Source organism: Antechinus flavipes, chromosome 2 (assembly GCF_016432865.1).
Source record: "Antechinus flavipes isolate AdamAnt ecotype Samford, QLD, Australia chromosome 2, AdamAnt_v2, whole genome shotgun sequence".
NCBI classification, from domain to species: domain Eukaryota; kingdom Metazoa; phylum Chordata; class Mammalia; order Dasyuromorphia; family Dasyuridae; genus Antechinus; species Antechinus flavipes.
The window spans coordinates 84,353,189-84,377,487 of NC_067399.1; the positions used below are offsets into that span (position 1 = coordinate 84,353,189).

Sequence of the window (24,299 nt, forward strand, 5' to 3'; positions counted from 1 at the left end):
AGGCCAAAAATTCAATATAAGATAGAAACTGCATGATTATGGGTTTAACTGTGTAATTTATAATCAATTTCTAAGTATTTTTAAAGCATCTACCATGTGCCAGGTACTATAGTAAGTATAGAGGGCAAACAAGAGAAAATTGAAATATCCTCTTCTCTCTAAAAACTTCTGTTTTAATAGAGGAAATAATATGTACACATCTTAGTGGAAACATGTACACATAATTATGTGTATAAATATCTATATATAAACATGCATGTTTATACAACCACATGTTTATTATATAGCTATATAAAACACAAATACAAATTAATTTCAAGGGCACTCAATAGTAGCTGGGGAGATCAGGGAAGAACTTGCATTGTAATAATATGTATAGCTAAGCTAAGTATTCTGTATTAAGTAACAGGGATACATTATCAAAATTTTAAAAGATCCTATCTTGCCATTACTCACACAGTAATCTGCAATAGTGTCTTCTTAATTGTTGGGTCAAATATAAACTCTTCTATGTAATTCTGAGTTTTTCAAAAGGAATTTCTTGGTTCCAAAGTTTCTTTGCAGCTCAGTCTTATTTCACTCATTCTATAAGTTCCAGTCAAACTGGCCTTCTTGTAGTTCTTCATCTAGGATATGCCATCTCTCATCTCTGGGCCTTTGCATCTGCTGTTACCTGTTCTTTCCCATCCCTCTCTCCTATGACTAGAATTCCTTTTTTCCTTACTTTCGTTTCTTAAAATCGTTGATTTCTTTCTGTATTTGGATTTTCTGGATCCACTCAGCTGTTAAAAATTGCTACTTCTCAAATTTACTTCTTATTTATTGTGCTTACATACATACACACATACACATTCACACACACACACACACACACACACACACGAACAAGGAATCTGTAGTAAAACCAAGGTTTCTATCTCACATCTCACTCAAAAAATAAAATGGAGTCACTGGCTTTATGTCAAGAACTTCCTGCTCTAAAAGTGCTCAAAAATAAGCATTTTCCCATTAAGAAATCAGGAAACCTAGTATATTTCTTCTTTCTTTTAATATTTTACTCAAATCTTCCATATACTAGGAAAATTTCAGTTCATTGAAAGATATTGTTAATATTTCTACTGAGAATAATCTAATGGAGTATATCATGATTTCAAATATACTGTGCTGGAAATTACTTTGAATTATCAATTTCTTTCCTATCAAGCTGGGAAGAGAAGGATTTGAGACACTTTGAGAATAAGGCCACAAATCCTATGTTTATCTTTTCCATTTCTCAGCTATCAACTCACCAATCAACAATCTATTTCTTAATGAGCTTTGATTCCAGAAGAAACAAGTGGTATTTGTTGGCCACCAAGGAAGTAGAGAATCAAAGGGAGCCACAGTGGGAAGTAGATGTTGAAAGAATAAAGGGAGAAAGAATTAGAAAAATACTAGCAAAGCAAAAAACAAAAATTTAAAAAAAAAGACATTAAATTGGATCTCAGCTTCCAGGTCCTATTACAAAAGTCACTTGTGGGAGTTAAAATTCTTTTGTTTAAGTTCTAAGCAAAATACTGCTTGAAAGAATTGAATACAAGCCTCCTAAGTCCTTATCCCAGGCTCCAGCCACTAAAATAGAAACTCCTAATGGATTGAGACCATGTGTCTGATACAGTGGGTAAAGAATATTGTGGAGATAATACTTCTGAGGACAACTCAGTGATGTAATGCAAAACAAAGTTATTGGAGCACTAAAAATTACCATGTATTATAATTTGAAGGAAAATGCCTTCATTTTGACCTCAGTTCCAAAGATGAGTCAGGCCAAAATCACATCAATCATGATATATAACTGAAGTATGACTACACTTACCATTAAAAGCATTCTACACAGCAACTATCAAAATAGGCCTATAAAATTTTCCCTTCTATTTACTGGACTATCTGGGAAAGGAGAATACTTCGCAGATATATTATATTAATATATATTATATATATTCGGAAAAAAACTAACTAAAAATAATAACAGTTCACATTTGCATAGGACTTTAGGGTTTACAAACTTTTTCCCCACAATTCTGTGAAGTAGACAGTAAAAGCATAATGTTTTGTTGTTTTGTTTGTTTTTCCTCCTGAGGATGGGGAGTGGAGAAGGGAGAGTTTGTTCACTTTCCATTTGTACATTTGAGAAAACTGAGTCACTAAAAATTGAAGTTACTCAAAATCAGAGCTATTGAATCTTGAATCTGACACAAGGCCTTTCCTTACCCCTGAGTTAGTGCTCCCATCCCCCCTCCAGGGGAAATTATATATTCTCTGTGAGAGACAGCATGATGTAATGGATAGGGTTAAACTTGGACTTTTATAGACTTAGGTTTAAACCTACTCAACATACATAGCTATCTCACCCACCTCACCTATAAGCCATCTAATATTTAGTATCCTGAACAAGTCTCTAAGAAAATTCATTATAAATGAGTGAATTTCTTATCTAAATTGGTAGAGGGAGTTTTTTCACCAAAAATTTCCTTCACTAATGAAAGGAGAACTAGTTTAAACTCAAGATATCTGTAAAATACTTATCTATTTATATATTGTATTCTCCTAATAGAATGTAAAAGCTTCCTTGGAGTCAGGGATATTTTCATTTTTGTTTTTGAATTTTCAAGATTTATCACAGTACCATATACATTGGATTAGATTTAACTGAATTGAATGTAAATACTTAAAATCGAGCTCCCTGCTTCTGAAGCCTTGCTCATGCTATTTTCACTCAAACTGAAAATACATTTTAGTGTACAACTTTTTTATTTCTTTGAATTCTGTTTCTTTGCTTTGAGAACCCATGAGATTGCTCCAGACATATACTGATTAAATAAGCATTTTAGGGTGTCTTCTGTTCTGGCAATAAGTCAATGATGCTAGATTTTCTGCCTCTGGAAACTCCCACACCCAATCTGTCTGATTCTGACCATTTCTTAGAGAGTTTCTGGCCTCAGGATAGTCCCACAGATCAAAATCTTGAGGCAACAAAAGTGAATAAACTGGTAATCTTGTCAGGAATAATCTCCTTCCTACCTATGAGCCATAGTATTAGCATATCTATGTTTTAAAAATGGGATAAATTTATCTCCTTGTGTCCCTTTCTCTGCTGAATTCCCATACAATTCAATTGGCTTTGTAATGGCCTTACTATAGCAATAAAGCTTTGCCCCTTGACTAGGAGATGAGTTCAAGCCTGCAAATACTTGAAGACACCTCACACACCAGTCTAGGATCCCAAACTTTTAGGGTCCCCCTTCCCAACTTCAACCTAATCACTCAAATTAACTGTAATCCTGCTTGTTGTTATCAGGATGGCACTACCTTGGACAATGCAATCATATTAGCTCTTTCTCTATCACCTCATTTACCTGATTGCTGTCCCTGCCACAGAAAGATTAAAATACATTCCCCTATAATGCATGGGACTTTAAAATAGAGTCAGTGCATAAGGAAAGGGCCTCCATTTTTTGTTTTTATTTGGTTTTGTTTTTTGACCTGAACCGGAAACAATCCTGGGGTGACAAGTGTGGCAACTTCCTAGTTAGGATTATTTCAAAGAGTAATGGGTTGCTTTGGATGGGGGAGGCTCCCCTTTATTTAGAAGTTTTCCATGTTTTAAGTATGTTGTAATAGGGATTTCATTTTTAGTAATCAGTTGGACTAAATAACTACTAAAGTCCCTTCCAACTTTTAGTTTTCCTGTGATTCTTGCAACAAAGATTCTGCTAAAATTCAAAATCACTACCCAGATCTCCCAAAGCCTGGTTGTTGGTATGAACTCTACTCTTAGACAGAATAACAGATACCATGAGCACCTAAGACTCTACAAGTATATTATTAACATTGTGAATTAATTCTCAAATGAAGCTTTACTGATGATGAATACTATTGATGAACATTTTAGATATTATTGATTCCACTTCTGTCTCCTCTGAATGCTCAAGATTCAATCTGATTGTATTTTTTTTATTTTTTCTTGGTTACTTTCTCAAAAATCTTTAGCAGACTTCTGCCTGTTCACCAAAGAGAAGCTCTATAAATCAGTTGAAAAAAATCAATAATTGCAAGCATTGATCTACTTAATTCCCCTTTATTTTTCTTTAAGCCAAACACCATATGTGGCTCATTTCAAATGCAAGGAAAAAAACCTCTCATTTCCTGGAACTTGTATAAGGTCTTATTATATATCATTGCCCAGCATGACACAAATGCATGCCCTCTGAGTAGGATCTGGAAGGCATGCTGAGGTTTACTGTGTGCCAAGAATTGTTTAAAATGTCTTTATTCAAGTTGCCATTTATTTAGAAGACATGTTTATATCTACCGATACATGACTAAATGGATAGAAGCAGAGATGAGCATAAAAAGATGATGATGTACCATCTCATATGGAATCTAAGCTAACATTGTATACAGAAAAAGGAGAAAGAGACCCTTATTGTTTTCAGGAAGGTATAATTATACAAATAACTGCCTGATAACTTCTAAGCAAATCAAATATTTCTTAAGTATCACATTGCACAGCAAATAAAATAGAAAGTTCGTGTAACATTTTTTTTTAATACTCATGCATTTGTGTTATAATTTGATGAATAATGTGAAATCATAAAATTAACCTCAACTTTCTTTGCAGGAAAATTACCTCAAAATCTAAGTATTTTATATAGGGAAGTAAAACAAATTGATTGGACAATCAACATTGATAAGCAATGTTTCTTCTGTGTGTAAATGAGGGAGAAATACTCATTTTATAAACTTGAGAAATCTGAAGCAGATAAAAATTGACTTTCCCAGAGTCTCCAAGCTAGTTAAGTGTCTCAGGCTAGACTTGAATTCAGATCTTTATAGACCCTACATTCTGTTCAATGCACCTACCTATAAAATGAAGGAATGGGATTAGATAGATGGTCTCTGCTGTCCCTTTCAGTTTTATATCACAAGAATTTGTTTTCATTGTTATTATCCTCTGCAAAGTTTGTTCTTCTCCCCCTCCCAACTACACTATAGAACTTTAGAGCAAAAGATGCGATTGAACTTTCACATTCGTGGCATATGATGAGAAGCAAAATGAGGAGTGGTCAAAATATATGTAGATATAAGTAATCAGAATAACCCCCTTCCCAGATTCTCAGCCCATCACTGCGAATAACTTTTTAAGCAAAGGCATCATGAAGGAGACCAAAAAAAAAAAAAAAAAGTCACAGGCAAAATTAACTAATTTCTTCTCCCTTAATAAAGCAGAAGCAGCAACTCTCCCTGCAGAGTGTGGGATGGGTTAGAAAAAAAAAAAAAAGACTGGCTCTGAAACAGACATTTTTAAACCCATCATATTGGAAAAGAGTAACTAGATAGTATAGAGGTTAGGGCACAGGGGCTATCCTCAGAAAGACTAGTATTCAAATAAGGTGGCAGACTAGCTGTTTGACCCCAGGCAAGTTTCTTAACCCCTGTCCTCATAAAATTACAGAAGGAAATGGCAAACTATTTCAGCATCTTTGCCAAGAAAACCCCAAAGATTAACTGGTCCATGAGGTCACAGAGTTGGACACAACTAAACAATAACATTCTAGAGATTGGCTCATGCCTGACACATGTATAATAGGATTTTCCAAGTTCTGAAGCTCCTAGCAAATTATAAAATATTTTTACAGGCTTTAAAACTAAAGAGGGACTGAGATTTTATGGGAATTGGCTTACGAGACATAACAGGGAATGAGTTTATAAACTAAAAGAGTGCTCCACCTCAAAAAATATTCAGACCAACAGCAAAGTTAACTGTCTCCCTGAAGAAGTATTGAGAATCCTGATATTTGAGAAATATAGATAAAATTAAGAAAAACAAGCAAAACCTTTCAATAAGTATAGAAATATCTGTTCTGCAAGAGAATGAAAGAAAACAATTGTTCATTATTGGCAGTTCATCTTGTTGACAAGAATGTATTTTTCCTTTATTGGGAATTTGAGAGGGATTCAGAAATTTATTGGGACTTAGAGGACTATGCTGCTTTTTTAATTTTAAACATATAATTCATCCAAAGACCCATGAATGACTTCCTTAATTCTGGTTCATATTTTTCTAACACATCAGAAAAATGGTGTTGATCCCTTCTAATAATCGTTATTTATCCAAGGAAGAACTACTTCAATTGTACCAAAGTCCTTGAAAGAACTATTTTATTGTACCAAAGCATTATATTTTTAAAGGCTCTTTAAATGGACATCTTTTATTTTACATTGCTTTAATTTCTGACTATAACCCGCCTTTCTCCCTACCTAGCAAATCATCCTTGGCTAAAATTTAAAAACAAAGGAAAAAACTCAAGTTCAATAAAACGACCCAACACATCAACTGTGTGTCTGACAGCAAGTGCAATATCCTGTACAAAGAAGAAAAGTTGGTAAATTTATTGAATCTTCTCCAAGGCCAACTTTGATTACTATATTTACACATGCAAAATTATGTCACTTTAAGTAAATGTTTAGGAATAATTATTATTCTCATAATTATTTCCCAGAAAGAAAGCAAATTGGTTATTTCAGGGAACCAGCCAACAAATATTTATTTTTCATTGAAAAATAAAATTTTTCTGATATGTAACATGAGCCTTCAGGAACATTTATCCTTATCTTCTATAGACATCATAGCCCAAAATCACAAGAAAAAATAAACAAGCAGTTCATGCAAGGAATCAGAATAAGAGAAGAGAAAGCAGAAGGGGGAAAATAACCAGGAACAGAAAAAATAATGTACTTGGTAGATATGCAAGAATGAGTTGGAAATATCAATAGCTTTCTTAAAACTAATACACTGAAGAGAAGCTTCTGCAAAATCAGAAAATCCCTATTATATCTGCTAATGGAAAGGACTTATCAATATGGTCTAGGCCATTATGTAGAAAATCAATGTAATGTACACTTTTATTAAAATTAGATGTTTATTATTATAAATATTTGCCTTAGTTATATTTAATAAAATGATATAAAAAGTTTTGTTAACTATTTCAATGGTAAAATAATAATGCTGAACTATCAGAACTGTGTTCAATGAATGCCAAGTGAATGTTTCAATGTCACCAAATGTTTCTTAAAATATTAACCTTCCCCATCCCCCTGGCCAATTCTAGATGGCTTAGCAAAGTTTCTTAATTATCACATGTGAGTACTATGAGCAGGGATGTTGCAAGGGGGCTGCCAGGTTCAGAGATGATCCTTCTGAATTTAAAATACGCAATTAATGGATGTTTAGTCTTTGTTAAAACACCTTCAATAATAGGACAGGCACTACCTACAAAGTCAATTCATTCCATTTTTTGACATTTCTAATTATTAGAAAATTCTTGCTTGTATTTAGGAAGGAGAATACTGTCTCCTTGTCACTCCCTGTCATTTAGTCTAAGTTGTGACTTCCAGAACCATGGGAAAAAACATTCTTTCTGCTAAATGCCAATGACTCATTGGTGTATCCTAGAACATACCAATGGCTCCATGGATAGGATAGCAGTCAATTTTTAATAAAGAGGTAATCTGACTAAATTTAATTTCCATTTCCTCACTTTAATACTCTTAGTAAAGCAAGAAATATGGAACAAGCCCAGCTTTCACTTCATTTTTGAAATAGCTAAAATCTAATCTGTTCTATATCTCTATTACTCATTGAGTAGCTCACTTGAAAACTGGGTCATTTTAAGTTTATGACCTCCAATGTGGGAAAACAAAATGTTGTCCTTATAACTTTGGTTTCTCAAGACTGTATTTTGTTTAATGGTATCTTACAAATTCTAATTTCTATCATTGTCACCTATGTTGCTGTTAAGTACCATCCCATAACCAAAGATTATTTTTTTTCTCCTTTTATGGAAAAGTAGGGGAACAGTAGTATAAAATAAAGAAGGGAAAATGAAGGAATTACAGTAGCTCTGGATTTTAAGTCATAAAAAATAGTATGGCTCTTCCACTTAACTAACAATATCTTCTAAGCTTATAATAAATCTGTTAATTGAATTGAAAGTAGAAAAAAATACTACTTTGTTCATATGCAAAGACATCTGAACACTGGTTTTGTATAAAGAGAATGAAAGTTAATGTTATAGGATACTTGCTAATTTTAGCCTTAAAAACACATTTTAATTTCTTTTCCTTTGATCTAGTACAGAAAAACAAGAAAAACATTTCCAATACAAGTGTATGTTGAATTCTAATTTTACAAAAGCATATTTGGAATACAGTTTACCTAAGAGGTGGTTTAATGGAATATAGAGCTGGCTTCTGAGTCAGGAACATCTTAGGTTGAAATCCTGCCTTGGATACATACTGGTTATGTGACCCTGGGCAAGACATTCACTTTTAAACTAATCTTCCAGGCAACTCTTTAAAATTATATAAATTTCTGAGAAAGTGTTATCTAGCATTGGTAAAAGGAATTTCCCAATTTGAGATTTTCTACTGCAATGAATGGATGCCCATCAATTGGAGAATGGCTGGGTAAATTGTGGTATATGAATGTTATGGAATATTATTGTTCTGTAAGAAATGACCAGCAGGATGAATAATACAGAGAGGACTGGCGAGACTTACATGAACTGATGCTGAGTGAAATAAGCAGAACCAGGAGATCATTATACACTTCGACAACGATATTGTATGAGGACATATTTTGATGGAAGTGGATTTCTTTGACAATGAGACCTGAGTTTCAGTTGATAAATGATGGACAGAAGGAGCTACACCCAAAGAAAGAACACTGGGAAACGAATGTGAACTATCTGCATTTTTGTTTTTCTTCCCGGGTTATTTATACCTTCTGAATCCAATTCTCCCTGTGCAACAAGAGAACTGTTCGGTTCTGCAAACATATATTGTATCTAGGATATACTGTAACATATCTAACATATATAGGACTGCTTGCCATCTAGGGGAGGGGGTGGAGGGAGGGAGGGGAAAAATCGGAACAGAAATGAGTGCAAGGGATAATGTTGTAAAAAAATTACCCTGACATGGATTCTGTCAATATAAAGTAATTATTAAATTAAAAAAAAAAAAGAGAGAGATTTCCTACTGCATTGCAACCTCAGGTCTAGTTTTCTTAAGTTGAGAACCATACAAAAACACACCCATGCCTACTGATATTGGAGGATAGCATGTAGAATTGGGAAAGACCTTTAGGCTCATTATATTCAGCACTTCATTTTCCAGAGGAGGAAGCCAGGGCCTAGAGAAAGCAAGTAAATGCTCTAAATTTGCTTAAGTGATAAAGAGTATCACTGAGTTCAAATATCCAAATCCAACTGGATTATTATTTATTATAATATGTAGAACTAAAAGGCGCATTAAAAAAAAAAAAATCTAGCACTGAGTTTCTTGAGCATCTCTTGGGGTTTTTCTGTCGTCATCAATTAGAATATATAAAAAGGAGGCAAACTCAAATTCACTATTTAAGTAGTTAGGAAAGAGCTGCATTCTGAGCACCCTCATATACGCATATTTAAAGTAACAAGTCTTTTGCATAATTTTGCAGGCCATGATAGAAAGGTAATAATAAAGGAGTTGCATTTTAGCTATATGCCAGAAAAAAATCACATGGCTAGAGCAAAAAGAAAGGCAAAAACAATAGGAAAAAAATCTGCAAAAATCAACTAAAATGTAATCATTAATGTGGATATGCAACTTCAGTGAATAGTTCTTTTGGGCCTCTTTGATACTTATTTATCTATATCATTCACAGATTAATGTGGATCTGAATAGTGTGAGCTAAAACTTGGTCCTAAAGAATAATTATCACTCCCAGAAAAACAAAACAAAACAAAAAAAACTAAGTAATTTCAGGGTCATGCTACCCCTCAAGTTCCATATCTAGTTCACAGATAAATTATCTACTGTGACCTTGAAAAATAATCCTTTCTCCACTCTTTGTTTATTGGATGACTTTGAATAGACCACCTTACTTTGTTTTGTTTCATTTTGTTTTTCAGTCAATGACTTTACTTTCCTGAATTCTTTGGTATCTTTTTGGGTCTATATTTTAACTCTTTCATATTTTAGTTTCTATTTTGGTTTTTATCTTCTGTTTTATTTTTCATATTTTGATTTCTTTTATTTTTCCTAGATAAATTTCTACATGGATCAGATTGGTATTAGTCTACTAGTCATTTTTAATAGAACAAACTAAATCAAAAAGAAAGGAAAACTTGGGACAAAATACCTCATTTTAAACATTCCATTGTTCTATATAGCTTAATAGAATAAATTACTTATTACATATAATTAAATTTTAAAATTTCATCTAATGTTTATATTAGCAAATAAATCCTAGCATTTCCTCAGGGAAGTCAGTTTAATATTAAGTATTAGAAATGTATTTATTTAGGGGGCAGTTAGGTGGTACAGTGGAGCACCAGCCCTGAAGTCAGGAAGACCTGAGTTCAAATCTGGTCTCAGACACTTAACACTTCCTAGCTGTATAACCCTGGGCAAGTCACTTAACCCCAATTGCCTCCATAAAAAGAAAAAAAAACAAAACAAAACAAAAAAAAAAAACAAAAGAAATGTATTTATTTGGCAACATTAACTTCCATTAATTATTAACATTTGAAATATGTGGATAATATGTATCTAAATATAGCCAATGATTTTATATCTTAGTTTAATCAGGTAAAATATTATCTAGAACATCAATAAATTAATTTTAAGGTCAACTATTTTGGAATTAATTTTTACCATAGATTAGGTTTTAGAAGTATTATGTATAAAGAATGTGTTAGTTTTAAAGTAAGCATTTAACAGGGTCTTATTTTTTCTCCTTTTAATCATTTTAATGGCATCCTGAACCTACATTTTATCAGAAACAAGGGTACCTTTTAGCAATTATCATCTTTGTAAGTATTTTTAGCATTAAAGGTCAACTTAAAAGACTTTGTATACATGAATATAAAAATGAGTGCATTAAATTAGACACTTGGAATAAGAAGTTTTTCTTTCCAGAAATAAAATGTCAAAGATAAGTAATTAACCTTACCTCAAACCGTGACCAGTGATATATGTGTTCAAAGAAGGAATAATATAAACTATCCATTTTATGTCTATTTCTCATTAGATTATATTTGATTTTCAGCTTAAGTAATGAATTCTTTGAATAATATAACCATGAAATCAGTGCCTTTCCAGTAATTTTCACTTGGAGGGCTTGAAACATTCAAAAAGAAGCATTACCAAGCAAAGAGTAGAGATTGTATGCTTAGCCTCATGAAGTGATGAACAAATTCAAGTGATGCTGAGTTATGATGGGGAATAAGTCAGAAACTAGAGGAACTTTATTGATATAAGTAACTATGTGAAGGGATAAGAAAAGGAAAATTCATAGTGAGTAATAAGTGATAGTTTCTAAGATAGTTAGTAGTAGATCCCATTAATCCCATTTCCACTAAATCCTAATAGCCAAAGAGAAGGTTCAGGTACCTCTTATCATATTCAATCTACTGTAAAATTCACTAATGTAGTACAATTTCTTACCATCACAGAACTCTCAGGGCACTAATATGGGTTTTGATATACTTAAAATAATTTACAATTTTGAGATCCAAAGAAATCCTGCACTGAAATGCTGACCAATTTTCATGAATGACTACACTACCAAAGTTAAAGATTGATACTATTGCTTTTGGTGGACAATTAAAATCAATCTAATTGTGCATGTTCAGTGTTTGAAATGGAGCTTGGCAGAATAAATTATTCCATCAAATTACTATCATTCTTTCTTTCTTTTTTTTAATCTATATATTCTGACTGAAAAGTTGTTTATTTATAGCTAAGTCAGAGTTTTGGATAGCATATCAGTTAGAACAATCCTGCATTCAAAATGAATACTAATCAAGTATATTAGTTTTAATAGAAGTGAGGAATCAAGTGTTCCAGAGGGGAATATCTGAAGTCTAAACATAGCCATATATATTTTAAATCTGTTTTATTCAATCTATCAAAGGACATACAGCTTTAGCTTGATGACCTTCATTATTGATTCCATTAATTTCTTAATTGAATGTCATCTAATCGAGAAGAATTGGAAAATGTATTGAGGTATTCATAATACAGAATGTGACATTGGCAATAGGAAAGAGAAAATTCATCTATGTTGATAATAGTTCAGAATCTTGACAATGTAACTCCCCAGGAAAAAATCCTCAGCACTTCGTCTATTCTTTATCTCGTAATACCAATGTGTAATCTTCAGTAAATTTAATGCCCTTATTTTAAATATACTCTAAAAAGACATATGGCATAGTAGAGTGCATATAGAACTGATGTGCATATAGAACTGGTCTTAGAAAAAGATTACACTGGCCAGGTAATCAAAGACAAGTCACTGCTGCTCTATGAAATGTCTCAAAACAATAGATACACGGAGTGCAAATTCACAAGTCAAACTGTACTTTACAGTTTTAGAGAGCTGACTGAGAGAAATCAGTGTGACTTGTCTATGGTCACCCAGTGATTTTATGTCAGAATCAGAACTTGAACTTGAGTCATTATGATTCTAAAATAAGACTCTATGTCACTAACATATATGTACATGTAAAATATGTGTGTTAATATACATTTTAACATATACACATGTGTACATACTTATAACAAGCATGTGTACATGTATCTATGCATATGTTATATGCCAAGAATAGGTAAATAGATATACACATAAAAACATATTGTTATGGTATGTTCCTATACGTGTATGAAATTATGTGTATGTATATATGTGTAGATTTACAAACATGCATTATAAAGACAGGTTTTACAGGATTAAAAATAATTTTACGTATATGTAATTTTGAATAATTATTCCTGCAAGTGATACATCTGAATAAATACATCAGTAGAATTGAAAAGATGATACATGTGTTTATTTTCTAGCAGTCATCAGTTATTAAATGCCCACTTGAATTATAAAGTTATAATTTTATACCAAAACTTTCTGATAAGCTACATTTCTACTCCATTTGTCAAATTGAGAATTATATTTGGCTTATCAGAGACCACAAATATTCATACAAAGAACTCAATATAGAAAATTGTATTAAAGATTGAATGACAAAAACCTTTTCTGTTTATTTGATGCAGCAATTCTAATCAATGATGTTTTTACCAGTACAATAGATCATTAAGGAGAAACCTAGATAAGAACATGTGGAAGAAAAATCTGACTTTGCTTTTGCTACATTTTGAATAAATGAAGTTTTCTTTTCCAGTGGTGTTTGTCTGGTACCTTTTATGATACCACCATATGAAGTCATAACTAAACATCTAGAAATTTAAAGCTCTATCATTATGTTTTGTAGTCTTCAAATTACCATGGATTCATAAAATTCAATTTTCATCTTTCCCTGACTTCCCCAAGTTTCAGTACACTGAAATTAAAACCCTTACTCAAAGCATGGATATTATAAACTATTTCGGCACTTAGATGATTAAATGATGGTGAAAGGATTACAGCAAATTGAGCTGGGTTCTTCCCCAGAAAGTTGGAATATTGACAATTCAGTATCATAGGCATAGAAGGGAAAGTAACTCCTCTAAATGACTGCTGGCAGAGTGGCATTGTTATACCTAATCGCAGGATCACATCCTCCTGCTATTTAGACTTTGAGGTCAAAGAATGCATGGGTACAGTTTCCTTAGGCAATGCCATATTCACAGAAAGAAAGCTGATTCTTTCCTTTTTCTCTTTTGTCCCTTCAGATCAATGACAATTAGGTGTTTCATGCAATGTCATTGACTCTTCTGCCCTCATTCACTACAGAAAAGACACACTGGAAAAGACATTCTGGATGATACCATAAAAAGATATCAAACTAGAAACAAGCTTTCTGACCATCTACCAAATGGTAAATGACAGAGAAAACAGAATTTCATCATTATAATGCATTAACAATCTAATTCAAACATTTCTGTATTTTATATTTATATTCTTAAATAATACAATGTGGAATAAAAATGGAAGTATTATATTCATCTGGCCCTGGTTCGCATAAAATGCAAATAAGATGATTCATTTTTTTTTTTTTTTAGTGATTTTTCTTTTTTACTCTTTGCCATCAACTTGACAACTTTATTAATATTGGTTTTGGATACTGTTTTTTTTTTTTTTTTGGTGGAATATTTGTTCAAAGTAGAATATAAATTATTCATTACATTATAATGTGATGATATATGTAAGCAAAAGCTACCTTCTATCAATACCAGTAATGTTTTTAAAATACTTGAAAAAATGATCTGAAAGACTCTTTACCCAACATATCTGTGTGCTCATCCAAGCAAGCAGTATTTAGCTCAGGATTGACATACTCAGGGTAGTCTTGTAAAATAAGCAGTTTAAAATATCATGAAAATGGTAGTACTTACACAATTTCATCATTCTGGAATTCCAGCTCTCCACAGGTATCCTCAAAGTCTTCTCCTCCACCACGAGCAGTGCCTTCGATTGTTTTGTAGGGAACAATAACATTTCCTCGTGCTCCAGATGTTCTTAACACTTTGACCTCCATGATGCCGATACTCTCACTCACATGTGTCACAGGTTCCTCAAAAGTAAAGATGCCTGCGTGATCATCATCAAAAATGGTGACAGTGGCAGTATGGGGAGAGCTCAGGCAAGCGTAGTTCGTGATGTGATTGGCATCCAGGATTCCATCTTCGGTTCCCTCTGATAATATTTTGATATTACTGAGGTGCACGTGGAAGTTCTCATCTTCTTCAAAAATATCATCATCAATGATACCCACGCGGATTTCCTTTTGAGTCTCTCCAGGTTTGAAGATCACAGTACCTTCAGTAAATTCATAATCAGAGCCTGCATTAGCTGTGCCATCTTCTGTCCGGAAGTCAACAGAAACAGCATTGGTCAAATCACCGCCACTACGCATAATGGTGAGAGCCACCGTGCCGCAGTTCTCAAGACACTGATAAGTCCCCTGCTCAAAGAAGATCTTGGTGACTGGTTCATTTTCTGTCCCTTCAGTATTGACTTCATGCATGCTGACAGCTTTTCTGGCTTGATCTGCAGCATGTCTCTTTAAAATATTGCCAGCCCCTGTCATTAGACGGGTAGCCTGGATACGATAGAATGCCCGACTCTTCTGCTGTTGACTTAGGACTTGGTAGTTGGCTAATTCTATTAACTGCTCAATTTCCTTTTCTGGGTGTTTCTGTTTCAACTCCTTCAGGATCCTGGCCATTTCTCTCCTAGCTTCTTCATCATCTTGGTCTCTCTCATCAACTTCCAGAACGAGAGCACCATCCAAGAAGTTATCGACATGAGAGCTGATCACTTTCCCATCCATTTCAATTTCAGTTTTGGCAATGGGCCTGTCCCCTTCATGTTCAATGATCATTCCCCTTTGCTTGCCAGCTCGATACCTCTTATAGACATATTTGTAAAACAGAAGCCTTCTGTCTGCAATCCAAGCAAACACAACGCAGATGGGGAAGAAGAAGAAAGTAAGCAAACCTTCCCAGACTTCTACAACCCCTGGTGATATGACAGACAGAATCATGTAGAGCCAGGTATAGGCAAAGATGCTCCATGCAGCAGTTACGAAGAACACTCGCAAATGTTTAATCTTCCTTGTCTCTCCATCAGGAACCACATAGACGCAGAGAGCTATGATAATGAACATATTAAATGCAGCACTTCCAACAATAGTGCTAGGACCAAGATCTCCAGCAGTAAAGTTATGGCCACAAACTTCAATCACAGAAAGAAGGATCTCAGGTGCTGAGGAGCCCAAAGCCATTAACGTTAGGTTGGAAACAGTCTCATTCCAAATCCTCACTGTGGTCTTGCAGGTCTCTCCATTGGGTTTTTTAATGGTTATTTCTTTTTCTTGGGATGTGATGACTTCTATTGAGGACATGAATCGATCAGCAATGATGGATACCCCCAGGAACATGTAGACCATAGCCACAAAATACACTGTAGCTCTAGCAATTTTATCTCCAAAGGAAGGATCTTGGGGCTCCCAAATGGGTAAAATCACACCTTTCTTACAATAATAAGAGCCAGTACATTCATTTGTCTCATTTCCAGTTCCTTCACCTTCAGTCTCAGCACTTATTTTGTCCAAATGGAAAAGCAAGAGAGCCACTGTGCTTAATAAATATCCCAGTGGAAGGGTCTGTGAATGACTTAATTTCATCATGGTTGCTGCTTGAACAAATTTCCAATTGTCCCAACCTATATACAGAAAAGCAGGGAGGGGGGAAAAGAGATCAGATCATTTCAGATAAGACAATATTTTTTAAAATTTAAGGTTTTTTTATTTTCAAAATACATCCAAAGATAGTTTTTTTTAATATTCACCCTTGCAAAAAATCTTGTGTTCCAAATTTTTCTCCTTCTCTTTCCCCCATCCCTTCCCCTAGACAGCAAGTAATCCAATATAGGTTCAACATATGCAGTTTTTCTCTACATATTTCCACATTTTTCATACTGCACAAAAAAAATCAGATCAAAAAGGGAAAAAAATGAGAAATTAAAAAGGAAGCAAACAACAAAAAAGTAAAAATACTATGTTGTAATCCACATTCAGTTTCCACAGTCTTCTTTCTTGATGCAGATGGCTCTCTTCATCCCAAGTTTATCTTTAGCCTGAATCACCTCAGATAAATTTTTTTCTATTACTGATTTGTACACATTTAATAATCACAAACCCTCTGTTGAGTTATTCTTCTAGAAGTCATCAGGTATTAAACAGTCTTTTAAATTTTAAAGGATGAATTTTCATCTCAGGACTTGCTGATTGCTCAAGAATTACAGAAATGAAAAGCACAATTATAGTCTTGCCCCACTAAATGCATATTTGTGCATATTAAAAGATAACAAGAAAACTTTTGAAGCATTAAAATAATTTCCCTAGTTGATGCAAGTGAATCTCTTCCTTCCTCCCCTAATTTTTGAGTTAGCATCTCACTGTTAAGCAACTTTAGCTAAAACTCTCTCATCTAAATTGTAGCTTTGAAATGTATACAATTGGGGAAAAGAGGAATATATGAACACAAAACCTGATGGGAATAATAAATTTGGATTCTACTTTGTACTGTGTATTATGTAAAAAGTATACAAAACACATCATTGATCGTTTAATTTTACTTGAACTTTACTTTACTTCAGTAAAACATGACACTCTGTGATTAAAACTAGGCCTTTCTTTAAAAACAAGTAACAGTGAAACAAAAGCTTCCTTTAAAACAAAGATTGAAGTTCTATATTTCTTTTTTTTATTTCTTTTTTTAAATAACTTTTTATTGATAGAAATCATGCCAGGGTAATTTTTTACAACATTATCCCTTGCATTCACTTCTGTTCTGATTTTTCCCCTCTCTCCTTCCACCCCCTCCCCCAGATGGCAAGCAATCCTCTACATGTTGAATAGGTTACAGTATATTCTGGATACAATATACGTGTGCAGAACCGAACAATTTTCTTATTGCACAGGGAGAATTGAATTCAGAAGATATAAATAATCCGGGAAGAAAAACAAAAATGCAAGCAGTTTATATTCATCTCCCAGTGTTCTTTCTTTGGGTGTAGCTGTGAAGTTCTATATTTCAAAAACAAATATAATATTCAAAATATACTTTGAATAAGTACATGGTTCCTCCTTATTGTTAGCAAACATTGGTGCCATGACAGATTAGCATCTTCATTCTTTCCCTTTATAGCCAACTATACATATATCTACAAATTCAACTTTAAAATGGTGAATCTTTAATAAATCAGTGAAAGGAAAAAGAAAATGATCAGTTGTCCCTAAGTCTGGTTGTAGTATAGCATAAGGGTCCTGACCAAGTGTGAAATCATCTTTATGAACCATAAAATATTATGTTTATATACCACTGTCATGCTTTTTCATGGTCATTCTGAAACACATGAGATAAAAAGACAAAGACTAAGAGGGGAGGGGGAGAGAGAGAGAAGGAGAGAAAGATGGAGATGGAGACAGAGACACAGAGACAGAGACACACAGAGACACAGAGAAATGATTCAGTGATAATAATTACAGTCTAATCCATATGTGTGGCTTAAGATATGGGAGTTACAAAATATACATTGAAAACAAAGTTATGGAAATCAAACCATTTAAAGATAAAAAGACTGAAAAATCAACTCAATTGACTCAGCAACCACAGTTATGTGGGTAAACATCACTTTACATTGCCATTCAAAATTCCATGCTAGAACCATAAAACCATCCCACTGAGCTTTTGTTTGGAAGCCCTAGCTAAAGAAAAGCCTAGAAGATAGGACAATATCATGGAGGGAGATTTCCCTACAGCAAGAATAGTTCATAGTATGATGGGCTCGATAACAAGTTATATAACTAGATGATGACCCAGTTGCAGTCCTATTTCAGACCAAACACTATTCAACTATTTGAAGAATATGAAATAGAACTGGAGGCGTTTTCTTGATATTTTGGTTAGATCAAAATACAACTTTCCTTTCACTTGTTCCATCAGGTCTCAGACAAGCATCTCATCCCTACTCCATATTTGAACCCTGTTTCCCTCCAGAATATTTATGGAAAAACTTCCTCCAAGCTGTGATATTCCAAACAGGCCGAGATATTCCAAACAAATGCATTCAATGGCCTCATCTCAGTTGGCAGAATGCTAACTCTCTTAGGAAGTCATTTTATTCCATCCATGATAGGGGATTCATTATTTTTTAGCACTTTTCCCATATATTTAAAAAAATAACACTAAAGTTCCAAAATCCAAAGTGGACTGGATAAGAAAACCACTCCAAGATAAAAAGTAGAGTTTCCAAAATAATTTAAATGTATTAGAAAATTCGCTTAAAGCTCAAAGGAAGTGAGCGACTTAGTAAGTATAACGGGAGGACAAAGTTCAGACAGCTCTGTGTAGATTATGAAATAGCTCTTGTTAAACATACACACACACACACACACACACACACACATACACATACACACACACACACACACACACACAATGTGAAACCTCAAGTTTGTAATGTTTAAAGATGAAAAAAAGGAAGTATGTACTGTAAGAATAGCATCCAATGTGTTTTCAACTTTATAGTAAGAAAAATATTCAATAGTGATGAGTCTTCACTTCTTTAAAGTCCATAGGAATTCATTCATCTCTAACCATCCATTCATTCATATATTCAGAATGTACTAATTGCCTACTGGATATAAAGCAGGATAGATTTAGAGAATACAGAAACAAAAAAAGAAATAATTGAAGACATAGCGTTTATATTGTTATCTTTGGCACTAGAGCAGAGTTTAGCACATAGAAGGAACTGACAGGTAAAGAAAGGTTAGTTAAAATCTATCACCACTGCTAGAAAAACAACTCAAAACACATTGTATCACAACAGTATTTATATTCATAAATTAGAGAAATTTAAAGCTGAAGAACCCTTTAGAGATTTCTAATTCAAATATCCTATTTAATAAAATTCCTTTTTGTTTCTGTATCCTCAAAATCTACTACCCTACGTGATACATAGTAGGAAGTTAATATTTTCTGAACAGACAAATGTATTCCTATGGACAGCAACTTAAAAGGTATAAGGACTAACCAATCTCAAGAACAGTATAAAATGACAACAGCAGTGTCAAGATAAACAACTATTGAAGACTCAAGAATTGTAATCAATTCAATGACCGACAACGACTTCAGGGGACCAGTGATGAAAGTATTTCTTGAGAGAAAGATGAGGGACTTAAGCTGCAGAATGAGATATATATCTTGAAATATCAAATGTGGGAATCTGTTCTGTTTGACTATTTATATTTGTTACAAATATTTTGTTTTTCTTTTCCTACTGTTAAATTAGAAGGTTGGAGGGAGAAAAATAAATATTCATTAATTTAAAAAGGAAATTTAAAAAAGAAACTACCACTTGGAATTATTTTTAAATATTAAAAAATAAATAGTAATTTGAAAAAGAAAAAAAAAAGTCAATGCCCCAGAGTATTTATGGTCTCTTTTGAAGCTTGTAGGGGATTCTTGGGGAATGCCAGCCTTTTGAATAGTCATTTTATATTGAGGTAGGGGAAAAGGTGATGGAGAAATAAAGTCTCTGCTTTTTTCTCAACTTAAACCAATTGAAGGACATCATTTGTAGGTTTATGTAAACTTGGCCTTCAACCAGGAAGTCACAGAATGAATAATTCTATTTTACAATGTAGGCTCATGAGTTATTAGAAACAATTACTATTGTAAAGTTAATTATTAATAACTAAATAACATCCCTATTTTATGCCTATATGGTCAGTGCCGTCTAAAAGATCCACATTGTAAACTTCCATCACCCTCATATAGCACTTCATAAATGGGCACCATTGCTCCCAAACTGACTAGGTAAAGATAGATCAATCAAAATACATCACTATTACTAGGAAAACAATTCAAAGCCTTCTACTACAACACTATTTGGACTCATAAATTATAAAATTTTAAAATGGAAGAGTACTTTAAAGATTACTGAGGTAAACTGAGGACTAGACAAATGAAATGATTCATCCAAGATTTACATAAATGGTTAGTGATCATGCTCTGTTGCTCCCAATCCAATGCATTCTCTCTCCTACCTCCCCTGATTTGGGAACCTAGTTATCTCATTTTCTTTTTGTGGCTAAATTTTTATTTATTATTATTATTTTTATTTATTTATTTTTAATAACTTTTTATTGACAGAACCCATGCCAGGGTAATTTTTTTACAACATTATCCCTTGCACTCAGTTCTGTTCCGATTTTTCCCCTCTCTCTCTTCATCCCCTCCCCTAGATGGCAAGCAGTACTATACATGTTAAATAGGTTACAGTATATCCTACATACAATATGTGTGTGCAGAACCGAACAGTTCTCTTGTTGCACAGGGAGAATTGGATTCAGAAGGTAAAAATAACCCGGGAAGAAAAGCAAAAATGCAAGCAGTTTACATTCATTTCCTAGTGTTCTTTCTTTGGGTGTAGCTGCTTCTGTTCATCCTTGATCAATTGAAACTGAGTTAGATCTCTTTGTTGAAGAGATCCACTTCCATCAGTATATATCCTCAAACAGTATCGTTGTTGAGGTATATAATGATCTCCTGGTTCTGCTCATTTCACTCAGCATCAGCTCATGTAAATCTTGCCAATCCTCTCTGTATTTATCCTGCTGGTCATTCCTTACAGAATAATAATATTATATAACATTCATATACCACAATTTACTCAACCATTCTCCAATTGATAGACATCCTTTCATTTTCCAGCTTCTAGCCACTACAAACAGGGCTGCCACAAACATTTTGGCACATACAGGTCCCTTTCCCTTCTTTAGTATCTCTTTGGGATATAAGCCCAGTAGAAACACTGCTGGATCAAAGGGTATGCACAGTTTGATAACTTTTTGAGCATAGTTCCAAATTGCTCTCCAGAATGGCTGAATGTGTTCACAACTCTACCAACATGTATCAGTGTCCCTGTTTTCCCACATCCCCTCCAACATTCCACATGATCTTTCCCTGTCATTCTTGTGGCTAAATTTTTAAAAGCAGTCTTGACAGAAATAGAGAAAGTTACTGAAAGTACTATATGCCCAAATATTAATATAACAGGTGGCCTGCATTTCTAGGATGGCGGGACCTACGGTATAAGGAGGAGAAAAGACTATCCATCCCTCTTTCAAAACATGCCTATCAAACTTGCATTAAATATCCATTCAAAAAAGGCTCAAAGAGCACCATAATTGTCTATGGTTATCACTTATAAAATTACTGGGTCTGAAAAATTGTTACTTTCACAGTTTCTTTCCCAGACACTTCCTATCAAGTTTCATGTTAAAGCATAGGTTCAGGATACTCCCAATTCTCTTTATAAACACATATTTCTGTGAAAATTGAACAAGAAATATTAGAATGGAATGGCTGAGTATATTTTGGCATGCTGCTTCTTTTTCTTTATACTCATTATTTGACTTTGATTGGTCCTGATTGGTTTCTTTCCTTCCTAAGCACATGTGTCAATGCTGATTTCCACAACTGCTAAAATGAACTCTGCTAGAATGAAGCATTAGTGTGATCAGTTGACTTTACATGACAATGCTGGGCAGCTAGGTGGTACAATGGATAGAATACCAGGTCTGGAGTTAGGAAGACCTGAATTCAAATCTGAACTTAGAAATTTACTAGCTATGTGACTCTGGGCAAATCACTTATCCCTGTTTGTCTCAGTTTTCTCATCTATAAAATGAATTAAAGAAGAAAACAGAAAATCATTTTGTTATCTTTGCCAAGAAAATCCCAAGTGGGGCCATGGAGATATGATTCAACAACATGGTACATCCTTGGGCAAGGCTATTAAATACAGATGTTAAATGCAATCAAGATCAACTTAGCAAACATTTAGCAAATATAAGACAATGCGCTGGGCATGCAAAAAATTACATATCATCTGTTATAATATAGGAACTCAAAAGAACAAAATGGTATTAGCAAAGGATAGCGAAAAGATATCAAGTTCTAACTGATGTCTGTGCTAATGAGTTAAATTCCTTTCTATATTAGGGGTTCTTTAACTGTTTTTTTTTTTTTTCCCTAGATCTTTTGGCAAGCTGGTGAAGCCTATATAATCCCTTACTAAAACAGTATTTTAAATGCAAAAAATATATATATAATTATGATGGATATTGATATGTAGTTATCAAAACATAAGAAAGTTCATACCCCACAGAAAGAAGCAAGAAACTACTTCAGGGCTACAGCCAGATGGATGGTGGGATTCTTCCATAAGCTAAATGCCTTGGGGCTATGTTGCCAGGTACCAGGTGCCAGATGCCATTCTTGCTTTTTGAGCAAACAGGCCTGCCTAACAACAACTTTAAATCAGAGCAGATGGCAAGATGGCTGAATCCAGGAACAAAAAAGCAGTGGTAAGACATTTGCTTTACTACAAAGAATGACCTTATCTAACAGGAGAGTAATAAATATGATTGATCAGGGGTATCCTCAGCACAGTATCTGGTAAAGAGTATTAATGCTAAAGTTAGAAAACCTGGGTTCCATTGCTAACTTTGATGTTTAGTACCTATGTAATCTTGGTTAAGTCACTTACTTTTCCTGAAACTCAGTTTACCCATCTGTATAATGAAGGAGGTTGGACTAGATGGTAATTGAGGTACCTTTTATTTCTAGATCTATGATCCCAATGATATCATGACTCCCCACCTCAAGCATCACAACAATTCTATTCCTGTAATATCAGTTAATATTGGTGTGGGACAATACCCAAATAATGTTTATTTTCCTTACAGAATTCGACTCCTAAGATGTTATATTTTGACGATATATCTGGACTCATTCAAGAGAACTGATGATTTGTAGTTATAGTTCAGATTACCTGTATTTTAGAATTATTAACTCATGTCTACCAGCAGACCCTTCCTTCTGCTTCTATATAATCTCAGCTGGTCTTAAGGCCCACAGTTAAGCAAATGCTGGATATTTTTCTAAGACTAACCAATATAAGGTTCCATCTCTGTGCATTATTAATTTTAGCCTTTTCGAATGCTTCTGTAGGGAATGACACTTCTCAACCAGCCCATTCTTTTTGATGGCCTCAGCAATGCCTATGGAAATTAAATTTAAAATGTTTTCTTTAGTCAGCAAACACAGTCTTAACCATGAGCTCTGTTTTTTGTTTTGTTTTGTTTTGTTTTTGTTGTTGTTGTTGTTGTTTGTTTGTTTATTTGGTGGTTGGGTTTTTTTTTTTTTTTTTTTTTGTCTAAATTGTTATGCAGCAGTTTTTACCAGGTTACCAAAGTTAATGGATGGACCCTTCAGAGATAGAAAAAAAAAAAAATGGACATAAAGGGGAGCCCAGGTCTTTCCTAATGGATTGTTTTGTCAGGGTTAAATAAATTTGGAGATAGTGCAGGATCAATATCATCATCAAAGAGGCAGCTAAGTGGCTCAGTGGATAGAGCGCTGGACCTGGAGTCAGGAAGACCTGAGTTCAAATCCACCCTTAGACACCCATTATGTGAGTCATGTCTATTTGCCTTAACCTACTGGAGAAGAAAGTGGCAAACCACCCCAGGTCCTTGGCAAGAAAATCCCATGGCATGTAACACATGGGGCACAAAGAGTCAGACACAGATGAATACAACCAACACAACATCATCATCAAACCACATCAAGTGAAGAAAACAATGAAGTTGATAGTGAGGAGACCTTTGGACAGAGATAAGGACTATATGGTATAAAAC

The 24,299-nt window shown here is 33.9% G+C and overlaps 1 protein-coding gene across 4 annotated transcripts in view; it reads right to left on the bottom strand.

Annotated features, from left to right (window-relative positions):
- SLC8A1 (solute carrier family 8 member A1) overlaps nucleotides 1–24,299 on the bottom strand; it is a 365,779-nt gene that overhangs the window by 326,656 nt on the left and 14,824 nt on the right. For all 4 annotated transcript variants that reach the window (XM_051975165.1, XM_051975164.1, XM_051975162.1 and 1 more), the window contains exon 2: nucleotides 14,416–16,246. In XM_051975165.1, coding sequence (XP_051831125.1) covers nucleotides 14,416–16,211 — 1,796 coding nt within the window. In that variant the 5' untranslated portion in view covers nucleotides 16,212–16,246. The remainder of the gene's footprint in view (nucleotides 1–14,415; nucleotides 16,247–24,299) is intronic.